This window comes from Larus michahellis, chromosome 8 (assembly GCF_964199755.1).
Source record: "Larus michahellis chromosome 8, bLarMic1.1, whole genome shotgun sequence".
Lineage (NCBI taxonomy): Eukaryota > Metazoa > Chordata > Aves > Charadriiformes > Laridae > Larus > Larus michahellis.
Genome location: NC_133903.1, coordinates 55,128,835 through 55,143,618, shown reverse-complemented (window position 1 = coordinate 55,143,618; position 14,784 = coordinate 55,128,835). Strand labels below are relative to the sequence as shown.

At 47.3% G+C, this 14,784-nt stretch overlaps 1 protein-coding gene across 1 annotated transcript in view; it reads right to left on the bottom strand.

The window, feature by feature from the left end:
• The window catches only part of CACHD1 (cache domain containing 1), a 114,325-nt gene extending 108,527 nt beyond the window's left edge, over positions 1 to 5,798 (bottom strand). The window contains exon 1 of the mRNA XM_074597568.1: positions 5,337 to 5,798. Coding sequence (XP_074453669.1) covers positions 5,337 to 5,567 — 231 coding nt within the window. The 5' untranslated portion in view covers positions 5,568 to 5,798. The remainder of the gene's footprint in view (positions 1 to 5,336) is intronic.
• Positions 5,799 to 14,784: the final 8,986 nt, after the last annotated feature.

Here is a 14,784-nt window from a genome sequence, read left to right as displayed (position 1 = left end):
TTTTTAAAAAAAAAAAACAGAAAAAAAAATATAGTCAAACATTTATCAGCCTTCCTTACTTACATTTTTCTATTATATTTCAGCTTCACAAGCTGGAAATAATGTGAAAATGAAAGGGAAAAAAAAGAAAAAGGGAAGCAGTTTTCTGTGCTGTCATTTGGTTGAGGGTCCACAGAGGTCCAGGTTTCAGACCCAGCGCTGGAGGACTTGCGGTGGTCTACATCACTTGCTGCGCAAGTACCTTACAATCACCGACAGACTTATTTGTAAACAGCCACAGAAAGTGGGGAAATGTGTGAAACCCCCAATTTCAGAGATGGAGAATTACAGTTCTGGTATCTGAACTGGTTTGCAGTACTGCTCAAAATGGGATTTCTCTCTTCTAAGTCGTAAATCCACTGTCATTAGCCAGAAGACCATCCCATTAGAAAAAACCCAACATATTCTGTCAGTGTTCATTTTCAAAGAGATTAAATAAATGGACGGTTCCGGTGACTGCAACTCATTGCCATCACCCAGAAATCTTCAAAGAACGTGGATTTTTCAAAACAACGGTGTCAGAGCATCCTCCTCATATAAACCCAGGGACGTCTACCCATCTCTGTGTCATTCTGGTCTGCGCGCAATCTCTTCTTCTTGAAAAACATATGGCCAGACAAGTTATCAGTAAAACGGATAAGTAATATGCTTGCCAATCAACCTGGAGAAGCTTGTACTATGCTGTTTATTATTTTACACATCACTACATGAACTAAGCAAGTATTAATATAAAGAAAAAAAAACCCACCCACACAGGAAAAAAATTAACAGCAAACTGCTGTTTTCAGAGTCAAAATGCACTTTTTTTTCTTCCAACTTGCAAGATCAGTAAGAGACAATGAGAAAGGGCTGTGCTTCTTTCACGGAGTAAGTGTAAAGGATTAAGACGGCAGAGCTGCCTTCAAAAATATTCAAGGCCCTCTGGGCCTGTAACTTTTGTTACTATCTGGCTAGAAACAGCAACATGCATTTTGAAAGTTATAGACGCACTTAATGCTTTTCATCTTCAAAGCGTCGCTTAATCCTTTCAACTCTCACTACAAGTATTGTAGCCCCATTTTGGAGGCGGAGATGTTACCTTGCCCCACACTATCAGAAAATAGTCCTCACCTTGGACGCCCCATGCAGATTTAGAGGGTTAAACCTTGCCAAAAGCAAACAAAATGCTCACAAAAGTTCCGATTTATTCTTTTCCTGCCCTCACCTCCCAACCAAAGAATTTCATTTTTTTCAACCAACGACCTACTCTGTAATTTCAACAACGTCAGACAAACCAGGATCAAACGAGCCAGGTAACAAAGATGGTGAAACTCCACCAGCAGACCAGATGACGCACAACTGCCAATTTAGTTATAATTTTAGTATAAAGGGTCGCTTAGCTTTTAATTACTGCTGAGTGTCAGCTCTGCCCAGGAGAATATATTACAGGACTGTCACGCGAGCTGCTCATTCACCAAGCTCCAGTTTGACATTCGGCTGTTTAAGATGAAGTCTACTGAGTAATGACAAGTAATACGGCTGCTCAGACTGGCAAGCGGAGATGTGACTGCACGTCCTCTTCCAAGGATGCAGCCTGCTGCCAAAACCTGCTCCCGGTAACAATATGGACACTGTCAACATGCGCCCTAACTAACAAAACCCCAAGATAACGGTTACAGGTGACAGTGGGTACAGTCCCTGCATCTGCTGCAGGGACAGCATCCCCACCGCTGTCACAGCGTGGCACCCTCCGTCCCGCGGGAAGGAGAGGGGACAGTAAGAGATGGCGGTGCGGCTGTTCCCGGTTTATTTTGAAGAAGCACTGATGAACTTTGGGAAGAATTGATCAGGGGAAAAAAAAAAAAGTGCCAGCATGCACACGCACACACCACCCCATACCCCGACGCATAAAAGGAAATACATGCGATATTAAGATACTGCAATGTCATTAACTGTGGGTTTGGCAGAACTGTCAAATGGAGTGGGAACGTTAATTAATTGGTGCAATAGAGAAGTCAGACAATCGATGAACTTCCTATATTTAACCACTCCTGGAGGAATAACACCCAGGAAGGTAACACACAGATGCCCGTATACCCTTCTGCACTGCAGCCCACAACACGTGTTCTCACTCAGTTAATACCTCGTATGATACAAATGTGTACATTTTAATTTGAAACTTAAGTACGAAATTGTTAAACTGCTGTTCGATACATCCAGCGAATGATGCATCTTACCAGTTCTCACCTAGGATACGTTATCCTCAGCTGCTCCATGCAGTATCATTCAAGGAATAAATTTATATATGGAAAAGGAGCACTTACACAGGCGAGAAAACAAAGCATTACTTAAAGGTAATAGTCAGATAGTGCACTGATGCACTCATGCCAAGTGTCTATAAATAGAAATCTGTGGTGTGAGTGCCAAAAACAACTGTCAGATTGATGCTGGCATCAGAAATCTCTCATTTCCTCCTGTAGCTCCAGCCTTTATTACAATGCAGATGTACATGCACCTCATTCCTCTCAGCAATGCAAAATAATGCGATTGGACTAGAAACACTAAATCCTTATTGCTGTTGGACTAATTACGTGAAATACTGGTAGAAGAAGAACGTATTTCACGAAGTCGGTACTGCACAGAGGAGATGGATCTCGTTTATAGCACTTGATGGCTGCTCCAGCAGAAATTAAATTTTCTATCTATTTTCCATCTCAAAACTTTCATATTTGTTACACAGACATTTAAGGCTCAGAAACGTCACGGTTCTCCTCTTACCTCTTCCATTGCTCCTCTACTGTCCGCTCTGGAGGCTCCACCTCATCCTCCCTTCCTGCCTTTATGGAGGCTCGGTCTACAATTTCCTCTTTTCCAGACTCAAACACACCCAAACCAACCTCTCACCTTCACTCTATTTAAGCATTTCCACCTGCTCCTTCACTCATTGGATGCTTCCTCCCCACTCCCAGCTCAGACCTACCCTTCCGCCAAAGCCCTCTCCCACAATCGCGTCCCACTGCAGCGGCTGGTGACACCACCTCCTGCCTGTTACCAGGATGTGCAGACGTGGGACACACAACTGGCAGGGACCAAAGCACGAAGGGAGCGCGCAAGGGAAGCGTAAAATCCTGCCGCTTCCTCCTCTACAATTGATGAAACTTAAGCAAAACCGCAGCTCTCAAATGGTTGGATATTAAACCTTCCTCCCGCGACCGCAACTTCCTCTCAATAGGCCTGCCTCCACATCGCTCTCTAAACGCAGGACAACACCCTTAGATTTATATCGAATTAAAGCCCAAAAGCGCTGTCGATGTTCTTCCGAAATCCTCCACCCCTCCTTTCTGGCCGGGCACAGCCTCGCCACAGCGAGCACCTGCCTGCATCGCCCCGAGCATCCCCGCTGTGCCCACGGTCCTGCGGCACAGGCAACCCACTGTCAGGCACCGGGTGCCCGCCAGCCCACCACCGCTCGCCGACAGCCCCGCACAAGCGGAGAAAAGGGTGATTCTGCTCCAGCTACACTCGGCCCCACCTGAGCAAGCTTAGGAAAACTCTGCCCTAAAACCGGGTGAGAAGGACGGGCTGCAGTGACACATGTCATAACATTTTTTTTGTTCTACTGTAGGAGGTCAGCAAAGAAGCTTCGAAAATCAGGGGAGGTTTGTTCCCACCAGTTTTTAATCTTAAACAGCTGTAATAATGTTACAGGGGAGAGCAAAGGACAGGCTGCGCATTAGCTTGATGGGAGTTAAGGCAGCCAAAATATTAAGCATATAAAAATAGAGCTCAGTATGAAAAGGGTTTTCAGAGTTTAACTGCCAGTTTCACCGCATTAAATTACTTTGGGGCCTTAAATATCCAACTAACAGTAAACACAGTTTTAACGTTATTTGCATCCTTGTGCACCGGCATTCAGATTGTTTCCGAGTCCGTATCATCTGTACAATTCTTGGAAAGAAAACCTGGCTCATCCTACAGTTAGCTGGTGTTTCACAGCAAGGTAACCATGTATATTTTTATGAATTCCTTTTTCAAAGACAATACGCGTTGAGATGATTGTATTAATTTTTTTTTAACACCAGAAACAGATTTAGCAATACAATTATTATTTGCATTAACCAGAGACTGCACCCCTTACAGGATTATGCTCCTATCTTTTGAGGGGAAATACATACATGCGTATGCACGGCATAGGAAAAAAAGTGACTTCCTTGAATTCAGTACATCAATAATCTACCTCGTTAAGTGAAGTCATTTAAATCCCCGTCTTCTTAGCATCAAGGACAAGAGACAGCTCAGTGTTTTCCCGGACAAAACGCAGCCCTAGGAGGCCGGCCAACACAATGATGTTTCAGAGGTGAGAGAAAGAAGCCAGTTTAGGGAAGATAAAAGGCCATTTGGGTAGAGACCCCTGCTGATCCTATGAAAGTGTCTCCTTTTCAATCTGGGAGGCTTTTAAAACTGCATTTGCTACTGACCATACCTTCCCCTGAAAGCCGCTGTGGATCTGATTTCGCTTTCCCCCCCGAGGCAGGGTCGGTGGCCGAGAGCTGTACCGCAGGGACCAGCACACCCCGCAAGCCCGACCGGTCCCTACACGAAACACCCCCTTAAGATGCAGCCTCGACGCCCGAGATGCAAATGACTCCTCATCACCCACCTTCACCCAAATCCCGACATTGAATTACAGCGTCTGAATAAACTTGCCCGAACGCACGGGAAGCATTTCTTTACCCCGATCTGTGCGTTTTCGGGCAGGACTCGACTCATTTCAGCTCCTGCCAGCGGGCAGAGGGATGCTCGGGCGGAGGCGTGTTAGCGCCCAGCCGCGAGCCCGACGGCCGCCCCAGGGCCGGCCTCAGACCCCTCTGCGAAAACCGGCCTCCGGGACTTGGGTCGGGGCGTCTTCTGCCCGTTGCTATTGTGTAAATTACAAATAAAACAGGAGTTCCTCCGTTCTCCCCCCCCACACACAGCCCGCCCCGCTCGCTCCTGCCGCGGAACCGCCTGGGGATGAGGGGAGCCGGGGGGGACTGAGGGGAGCCGGGGCCGGTAGCTGAGGGGAGCCGGGGGGGACTGAAGGGAGCCGGGGCCGGTAGCTGAGGGGAGCCGGGGGGGACTGAAGGGAGCCGGGGCCGGTAGCTGAGGGGAGGGAAAGTTTGCAAAGAAGAAAAGAACCGCGGAGGGGGAAGGCAAGACAGACCGGAATGAAGAAAGAAAGGGCAAAACAGGAATCGGGAAGAGCGTGTGGAGGAAGGAAGGAAGGAAGGAGGGAAGGAAGGAAAACCAGGCGAGGCGAGGGCCGGGCCGGGCCGTACCTGCATGGTGACGACCCCCAGCTCCTCGGTGGCGAGTTTCCTCATCTGGGTGGCCAGAACTTGCGCCTCGTCCAGGATGGAGAACTCCGCCTCGGCGGCTCCCAGCCCGCAAACCAAGGCCAGGCAGAGGAGGCCGAGCGGCCCCCGGCCCCGCGGGCGGCGGCCCCGGGCGGCGGCGGTGACGGTGGTGGTGGCGGCGGCGGCCTCCTGCCTCCCGCCGCTCCGCGCCATGCTGCCGCGGCGGGAGAACGGCGGGCACCGCCTCCGGCCAACTTCCCGCACCGCCTTTCCCCTCCCCTCCCCGGCCCCGAGGGGCCGGTTAGGGCTGGGGGGCGACCGCCATGAAGAGACCCGGGTGTGCGGTGGGAGACGCGCACATACACGCACACACACAACGGCGGTGGCCGCTGCGGGGACACTGCGCGCCGCGGCCCCGCCGCTGACTGAGAGCGGCGGCGGGAGAGACGCAAAGTGCGGAGCTGGAGGAGGAGCGGGAGCGGCGGGGCCGGGATCGGAGTCGCCGCCGGGCGGGGGCAATGCGGGGCCGGGCCGGGACCCCCCCCCTCCCCGCTCCCTCCCCTCCCGCCCCGACCGGGGCGGGAGGGGAGGGAGCGGGGAGGGGGGGGGGGTCCCGGCCCGGCCCCGGTGGTGGGGGACACGCACAGAAGACCCACCCCGAGCAGCGGCGGTGTTTGTAGCCCTAAAAAAAAAAAAGTCAGCCCGCTTTTCTTTTTTCTTTTTTTTTTTTTTTTTTAAAAATCATTTCTTTTTCAACCGGAGTTCCTGCCCCCTCTCGCAACCGGCGGGCGCGAAGCCGCCCATCCCCAGAGCGTTGCCCGTGGCAAAAGCCGCCAGGAAATGTTTTTGGCGTGGGAAGAGGGATGGAAAGAAAATAAATGAATCGGAGGAAGGCAGGCGATGGCGAAGCCACTCGATGGCACGCTAAGTGACATCCGTCCTCCTGGTGAAGGGCGGCGTGGGGAACAGATAACAAGCCGAGACCCCCTGGGAAAGCATCCCCTTCAAGAGAAGACGCGCTGGGGTGGGGAAAAAGCCACTTTATGGGCAGAGAAACCCCTTTCCACAACCCCTGCTCATAACCCAGTCAGCCCTGGAAGCTTCTTCCCCCTCCGCCGGGTCGTACATGGCAGCATCTTTCTCAATCCGTCATCTTCCTCACACCTTAACACCTTCCTTCCTTTAAGGTTTGACCACGTGGTCCTTGAGGTCCCTTCCAACCTGGGACTCTATGATTTGTAGTCCTAAAAAGTCAGCCCACTTTTCTTCTTTTTTTTTTTTTTTAATCATTTATTTTTAAACCAGATTTCCTGCCTCCTCTCGCAACCCGGGAGCGCAAAGCCGCCCATCCCCAGGCAGCTCATGCTGGTGTCGGAGCCATGAGGAAATGTTTGTTGTGCAACAAGAGTGGAAAATAAATAAATGAAAGGAAGGCAGGCAAAATATAACCCACTGGATGGCATGCTAAGTGACATCTGTCCTCCTGGGAAGGGCGGCGTGGGGAACAGATAACGAGCCAACACCCCTGGCTTCAAGAGATGGTATGTTGGGGTGGGAACAAAGCCACTTTAAGGGCAGAGAAACCCCTTTCCACAACTTCTGCTCATAACGCAGGGGGCTGTGGAACCTTCTTCCCCCTCCACCAGGTTATACCTAGCAGCATCTTTCTCAATCCCTCATCTTCCTCACGCCTTACACCTTCCCTTCTTTAAGGTTGGACCAGATGGTCCTTGAGGTCCCTTCCAACCTGGGATTCTATGATTCTACGATTGATTCTATAATTCTCATCACACACCTCGTTAGAAGCCTTGCATGCACATTGAGTTGTATTAGAAAAACTCATACAGGTGAATAGAATCTGCCAAATAAAAGCAGGAGGCTCTTTGTGCAGCACCTGGCAGCGGTTCCAGCAATCAGTGAGCCCAAGAAGCCAAATACTAGGCACATACAAAATACATTCCCTCTAGATTTACTCTTCGTTAATTAACATTTTATGTTTTGTCATAACCCCGCAGGTGTATATAATTTTTAAATAAATGTGACCTGCAGTGACTATATGGCTCCGATACCCACTTCACTAGTTAATTTTAACAGAGTCCTACCAGAGTCACCCATGTCCCCTAGCAGTAAATTCCTTGAGTTAACAAGTCATCTGAGAATTAATACAAGGACATGTTATTTTCTAGAATCATGTTCTATTCCCTTGAAATGTGGTTTCTCTCTGATTTTTGGCCTTCTCACGGGTGCTGGGTGCCAGCCGCGATTCCCCATCCCAGTTTGTCAGAGGCGGAAGCCAGGTCAGACGCAAAATTCTTCTCCCGAGGGGGAGGGCTATGGCCGGGCAGCATCCGCTGGTGTCTCTCAGGGTCAGGCTTTTACCCGCTGTTGCTCTTTTAAGGGATGTCATCAAAACTCCCTTTCATTTGGTTTTAATAAATTAAATTTTATTCTTACTGTGCAAAAGCCGTATCAGTTTATCCTTGGCTTTGGTTCATTTAGGTGATTTATGGGTCTAACATAATATATTTTTTTTCAGTTTTCCTGACTTCTGGTTTAGCAAAAGCAACCTAAACCAAAACGCCGCCTCTCAAAACTGCCATAATCGGTATCTTGTATTTCCATTGCTGAAGTAGCATTTGCTACCCGAAAGACAAGGAATTTTCTTTCCATCATGCTGAAGCTTTTTTGGACTTCTGTCGGAGTATTTTCCCCGGGCCCAAGAGAAAGAGAGGCAAAACTGAGCCAAATTCGCTCTTAGCACTAGGCATTTTTGTATTACATTTTATGGGGTTTTTATTAGATTCACTAGTGTAGGACGCAAAGGTTTTAAATTATAGTGAAAAGCCAAATGGCTTTCAAATATCTTGGCTAAACTGCCCGTATTTTTTAAATTTTATTTCTGACCTTAGCTGCACGTTTGAAAAGAAATCTCCATCTCTGTAAACTTTGTTATGTACAAAAATTATCAAACCAAGGCCACAGCTGGAGCGCAGTCAGTAGCCGGCTGCACATTAGCAACACCGCTGGATTTCCAGCTATCGAAGACACCCAATTCATGCGCCCCATCATGAAATCACGAGGTGAATGCTACAAGTAGTCTGTCTTTTTTTCTTTTTTTTTTTTCTTTTTTTTTGACAAACTAACCTCAGGAAATGAATGAGGCAATTGTCCTTCTGGTTCCAAAGCCCCGGGATCCTGCTCATGGCGAGAGAACCGACTGAACAGGTTTAACATTTTCGTGTACAATCTGAACTCATTTACTGTACAGCCCCGGAGGCAAACCTGGGCTCCTCCTGGAGTTCCCATATGTTTCGTGCCTACACCGCTGCCTCCCCAGACAGCACCAGTTCGCAACCCTTCCCTCCAGCCTGCAGCTTCATCGCCTGCTGGATTTACGGAGGTGATGTGGAAAGCAGACCCGATGCAGGATTGCGACCGAGGAAACCGTCTGTGGTGCCATTTCTAAATCAGTTGTACACACGCTCACTTGCCCACGTCCAAATATTTAAAGAAAAATAGGAAACATCCCCCTCCAAAATGTCATAGGGGAAAAAAGAATAGGAAATATAAAAAACCATATAATAAATATCAGATCATATGATCTTTGGAGTCACAACTCATCAGTTAAAACTGCCAATTCAGACAACCTGATGTTTATCGCCCTCTCAAACCAGGCTGGCCTTTGACACTCTTAGATTTCAAGCTGACACAGTTGTGGATTAAATCTGTCTCCTCTTGCTTTAGAATAAGCCTTGGAGAAGAGGAGGATTGTCCTGGCTTGGTGCTGTAGGGTTATGGCATCCGCAGAAGTGGCGTGTAAATGAGCTGCGGGCTGGAGGGGGAAAGGACCAGTAAGATGCAAAGAGAAGAGATGAAGCCTCTGCTGTGCTAACAGTGTTCGGGCATAAATAATGCAGCCGTTAAGATTTACAAAAATGAGGCCACACCAGAAATATGTCTCTTTTTTTTTTTTTAAAGAGCAAGAAAAGAATGAATCTGGAGTTTAAGTGCTGGAGTATGGGAAGGAGAGGAACATATGTCAGATATAAACCCCAGCGCCATGGTGGGAGTAAACATGCTTTTGACAGCAGCGTCCGTGGATGCCGAGTAGGTCAGTATATGGCAACGCTGGAAAACAGAACAAGTGAGATGTCTCCAGAATAGCTGGCACATGTGATGGTACCAAAGAAAAGCACTATTTCTGTAGCATATGATTCAACATGGTTTATTAACTGCGTGTATCCCTCTGTAGAGATCATGGAATTATTGATATATCTTCTAAAGTTACCTTACATAAATATTGAAAATATATTTTAAAAACTGCAGTCTAACTCTATGTACAGGTGCAGATCCGTGTGAACGCAGAGGTCTCTCCTGCGGTACCCCTAGGCTGCTGCGCCTGCTTCGCTTTGTAGCAAGTCCCCGCGTTCTCCTGGCAAATCAGGAGCATCACATGTCAAAAAGGCATGGTCTGACCTTTGGAAAATCTCCTTCAAAGTGTCCCTTCTGTTATGGTACTAATCTTCACGCCTGCAAGCAATACAATGTACGCTTTGAGTTAGCCAGAATGTTTGTTCATCAGCCTCGTACTTTCTGCCGGATGCTCTCTCCCAGTCCATAGCCCTTTCACTAACTGGTCATAACCAGTCTCTGCATCCAGTAACCCCCGTAAAGGCAGAGATTTTCTCAGCCACACACCAAGAAAGGAACCGAGAAACTCTTTGTGGCTCTCATTCACTCAATTCCTAACCCGAAGCAAAGACTAAATTTAATCTTTTGGTATAAATGCAGATTAAAAATAGAGAAAATGGAAGTCTGCATGAGGCTACTACTTTTTGCTTTGCTGCAGTCTTCCTCTCCTATCTCCCCATTTATGTGCTTTGTTTTTACTTTCTCATCTGACTCCTCTTCTATTTGCCTTCATTTTGATTTTGTAAGCTATACACAGGCTAAGTCTGAAGGGCGTAATTCCCCCATGTTCATTTTCATGTTTAGTTTTCCATCCGTCTCTTTATATTTTTAAATGTTTTCTCTGGAAGTTACATCTTTGTGTTAGTTTTGGCTGCAGTTCTTGCTTTCTCAATAAGTTTGATCTTTGCTCGCTCGCGAGAGTTGTGTGTTGAACATAGTGACATGTTAGGATTAAGCCAAGGGTAGCATCTCTTATTCTTTGCTTTGTCATGGAGTATTTCAAGTAGCAATTGATTAATGCATCTGGAAACTGCTTCTTTAAACCTTGTTTCCTTGTATACAGATTACAAACTGTCTTATACGTCGGAAATAATTGTCCCTTGAATATCCATCAATAATTGCTGACGGGGAGAGCATTTGTATAAACCTGTTCTTAAGTCTGTACTCCTTATATGTGCCCATTTTCACGTGTGTCACATCCTAGCGCCTGTAAGACTCTAAACTCCAAGTTTTATCTCACAGTCAGTGCAGCGTCTGCCCGCCTAATCAGTCATTCCTCTCTAGATTACAACCAGTCGTGAAAATGGAAAAAATGCCTTGGTCTCCTCCCTCCCCAGCCCGGGTCTGTAAGTGTGCCGATGAGAGCGTTCTTTCCATAGCACCATCATCACCAGATAATATGTTTAATGAAAGCCATCACGTGTGTGGTGTGGGGTTTCAAAGTGAGCATTGTGCCCAGCTGTACGGCTCGGCACTGAAAAAGCCTGATGCTAGCAGCACAGCTATAGCACAGCATTATTGGTGCAGTCTCCTTCCAGGTCAGCTAATTTTATACCGAATTCTAACTAAGAAATGGTGTAAGGAAGAAAACAAACTCGTAGGCTTCAAACTATCATCATTGCAGGGCTGAAATTTTGAAGCAAGTGTAAAAAATGCCTGAAAACTCATGCCAGGAGTGGGGCAGAAGCCAGATCAGTAAAGTCTTGTGAAGTGATATGGAAGGTGAATGATGGCGGGTAGAGGTAACTCAGCCCACCCGGGCAGCAATGCCGAGCAGGGGGAGAGGCAGAGGCATCCCCCGTGGGAGAGAGACGGCCCTGGGAAGGAGTGGGTCAGGCACTGGAAGCCGATGGAAGGACCCGAGGAGCTCGGTTTGCTGCTCCTGCTGACCCCAGAGAGAGAAAATGGGAGACAAAGCCAGAAACTTCTCCCTGCAGAGCTTTTGGGTACTCTGGAGTTTTCTTACCCTTCGCTAGAAAGAGTTATTTGGGGTCTGGGCACCTCAGCACATCTTGTTTCTCCTGAAACAAAACCACCGCGGGAGTATGATGTTACAACAGAAGTTCATGATATAGGAAAAATAATAGACATGATTTATCACAATGTAAAAGTGAGTGAAGACAGTGTAGGAAAGCTGCAGTCAAACCGTTTGTGATTGATGGAACCATAAAAGCAGATGGCATGGATTTTTTTTTTTAACCAGTTGTCCAGCAGTCCATGGCAATTTATAAGTCATGGCCTTTATACAATCACATAATTACCTGTAAGAGAACCAGCCTGTTAGGATGTTAATAGTTCACCTGCCACAGTAGACCTCAGAGTATTCACCCTGTTCTCGCCGTACACCTGAACATTACCAAGGTTCTGTTGTGCTTTCCCATGCAGACTGATTCCGGGCAGCAGGCAAGCGTGCTGGAGCCTCTTCCAGAAATCGTGGTCCAGTAGGTTCACAGTCTCATCCTAACTCTAGGCTGATGAGCTTTCCTTGCTCCAGCAACCTGGATGCCTTCAATGTGTCTCCTTTGCCTGCATGATACCCGGGATAACCTCTTTTTGTGCCATGGCACCCAGGTCAGGGGGAACTCCATTAAGGAGACAAAGATCTTGTCACCCTTGTCATGCTGAACCATGTCAGAACTGGCATGGTTCACCGGACGGTATTCCTAGAAAACTGTGAATGAGAGGCAAAGGAATTGTTTGAATATCCGTGGTTCTCCCTTGAATCAAGACCATGTGAATTATTAAGCATTTTTCATGCTTACGGATACAAGGACATGCCCATGCTGTGAAACAAAGGATACAAATTTCTAATTCACATTTCTTGATCTCTTCATTCTTCCATGGTTCTCCTCTTTCCGTATTATATTTTAGCTACACACAGCTAATGGAAGAATCAAACAGGATGAAGAAGATACTATTTTTGAGATTATTGCTAAAATCAAAATACTGCATTACTTGCACTTTTCCTATAATTTTAGGATAATCTGATTTATTTTTTTTTCTAAAAGTAGCATCAGATGCCTGGTAGGTTATTAAACTTGTTTTTGCAAGTACCTGCATTGGAGTGAGGGCACGTTTGCCTCAGCAGCAGATGCCAGATTAGACCCAGAGGAACCACACGTGAACCCTCACAAGGCTCGAGCAGCTGTTGACATCTCGTATCTCGGCTGTCAAAGAGTACAAGATTGGACCTCTCATTACATTCAGCATCAAACTTCTCACCAATCACACGAAAAACATAGACCTCTCCCTTAGTTATGAGAATCCCTGGCTTTTTGCAGCGTGCTTCCACCCTTGGAGCTGCCAGACTCCAGCAAAGACTCACTGATTATATGCAAGCCATAGTTTTTTTAGAGACTTATAATTTGGCTAAATTTGGCTGGATTTTCATAGGTGCATCAAAGGGCACGCTCTTGGCCAGTGTGGCAAAACTTAAACAACCTCAGCTTTTCTCTTTTCTCCACAGAACAACTTTGTTTATAGTTTTCTGTAACCTCATTTGTAGAAATGGCTGAACCCTTCAGCATGAATATCTTGGAGTCTAAAGCAAAAAGTAGCTAGGAGCTTTCCAGCACAAATAGAAAAAAACCCAAACCTGAAAACCTGGATCTTATCGCTGAGAAATGGCAGGCAGCCTTGGGAACAGGCACTGCTACCGGCAACATTTGTAATAATTCTGATACTCTAATCTCTTTATCTTCCTCCTGCATCTGTTCTTTTATCTTCATGATGATGCCATGGAATTCACAGCACCAAAATGTGGTGTGGGGTGTTTTTTTTTCTTTTTCTTTTTCCTTTGGCTTCATTCTCATAACTAAAATCGCCTCATTTCTATTATTTGAAAAAAGCAAAAGTTCCAGTGTAACTTCCACGCGCTCCCAGACGCCCATCTTGTGAGAAGGTGCAGTTATCGTCTCCCTTGGCCGGGGGAACATGTCTTGCCACAGGATTGAACATAAACAGCAGCGAGAGCTACGCAGTTGTTCCCTGACTCGCAACGAACCTGCCGTGTAATGGCGGGTGCCAATTTTTCGGTGATGTGGTGATTTTTTAAGGCGTGAGAGGATGATCTCCCACGGGACCAAAAGAGTGTCACTTGGTCCCGGCCAGGTCGGTTGGATGGAAGTATTTGTAGTGGTGACAGGGAGAACGTGAGAGCCACCCGTCTCTCTCCTGCCTCTTGGGAAACAGTATATATCTCAGCTGTCCCTGTCATGGGGATTCCTTGAGGTCCCTAATCTGAATCTCCCTCTAGACGCTGAGCAGACACTTTAAACGTGGTATTGCACTGCTATTAATATCACCGTCACCTAGGGCCCGGCCATATGCGAGGCAAGGCTTGGAGGGTGAAGTAATAACTTCTGCTAGACCTCCTGATATGGTTTGTGGAGCACTTTGTAAACAGGCTGACAAGATCTTTGTCTCCAAGAACATGCTCTCTAATTAGGCAAAGGATGCAGTGTGCTCCTGGGAGTGGAGCAGTGTGCCCCGAGAGCCGCCTGCCAACACGGCCATCCCCACGCACATGAAATTTAAATCTCTCCACTCCAGCACGTAAACAAAGCTTGAGAAGAGTTGTAATCGAGCAGGAGGAGAGCTGCACAGTGAGAACGTGCTGTCTAACAGGTTTCACCAGCCCGTCTGGATGAGGGATGCGGCCAGTCAGGCAGGAGGTCGCTGAGGAGCATTTTCGTGATTCGGGATTGCGTGTTCATCAGGACCCAGGTCTCTCTTTCTCCATCTCACACTGTTCTGGGAAGTCCTTTCTGAAGTTACATCAGGGTGGAGCTCCACTCACCACGCTGGGTGATAGTCATCTCCGTGGTGCGTCATCACCTTCTCAGGAGATAGCCCGATGGTGTCCACCTCAGTCAACAGCTTCGTCTACTGGGTACATCACTCAGCAGCCAAATTTCCAAGCCTGAGCACCGGGCTCTCCCCCTCTCTTCTGCATTTTACATTCAACAACCATCAATTAAAATACAATTCCAAGAATGAAGGCCAAAATCCAGGGCTCTTTCCTGCCCAATGAACAGCCTCCTGTGTGCCTGGAGTCATACCCTCCCTGTCCTCCTCCTCTGCCCCAGCACATCTGGAATCCTTTAGCCTTTAGCAGTCGGGCTGCAGCGGGTTCCTCACCATAGTCTGTGCTCCGGGAACACCTTGAGCTGGTTATGGTCTCTGAAATTAGGCAGTCAATAAGTGGAATTTTCTTTTATTACATTTTTAGGAATACCTA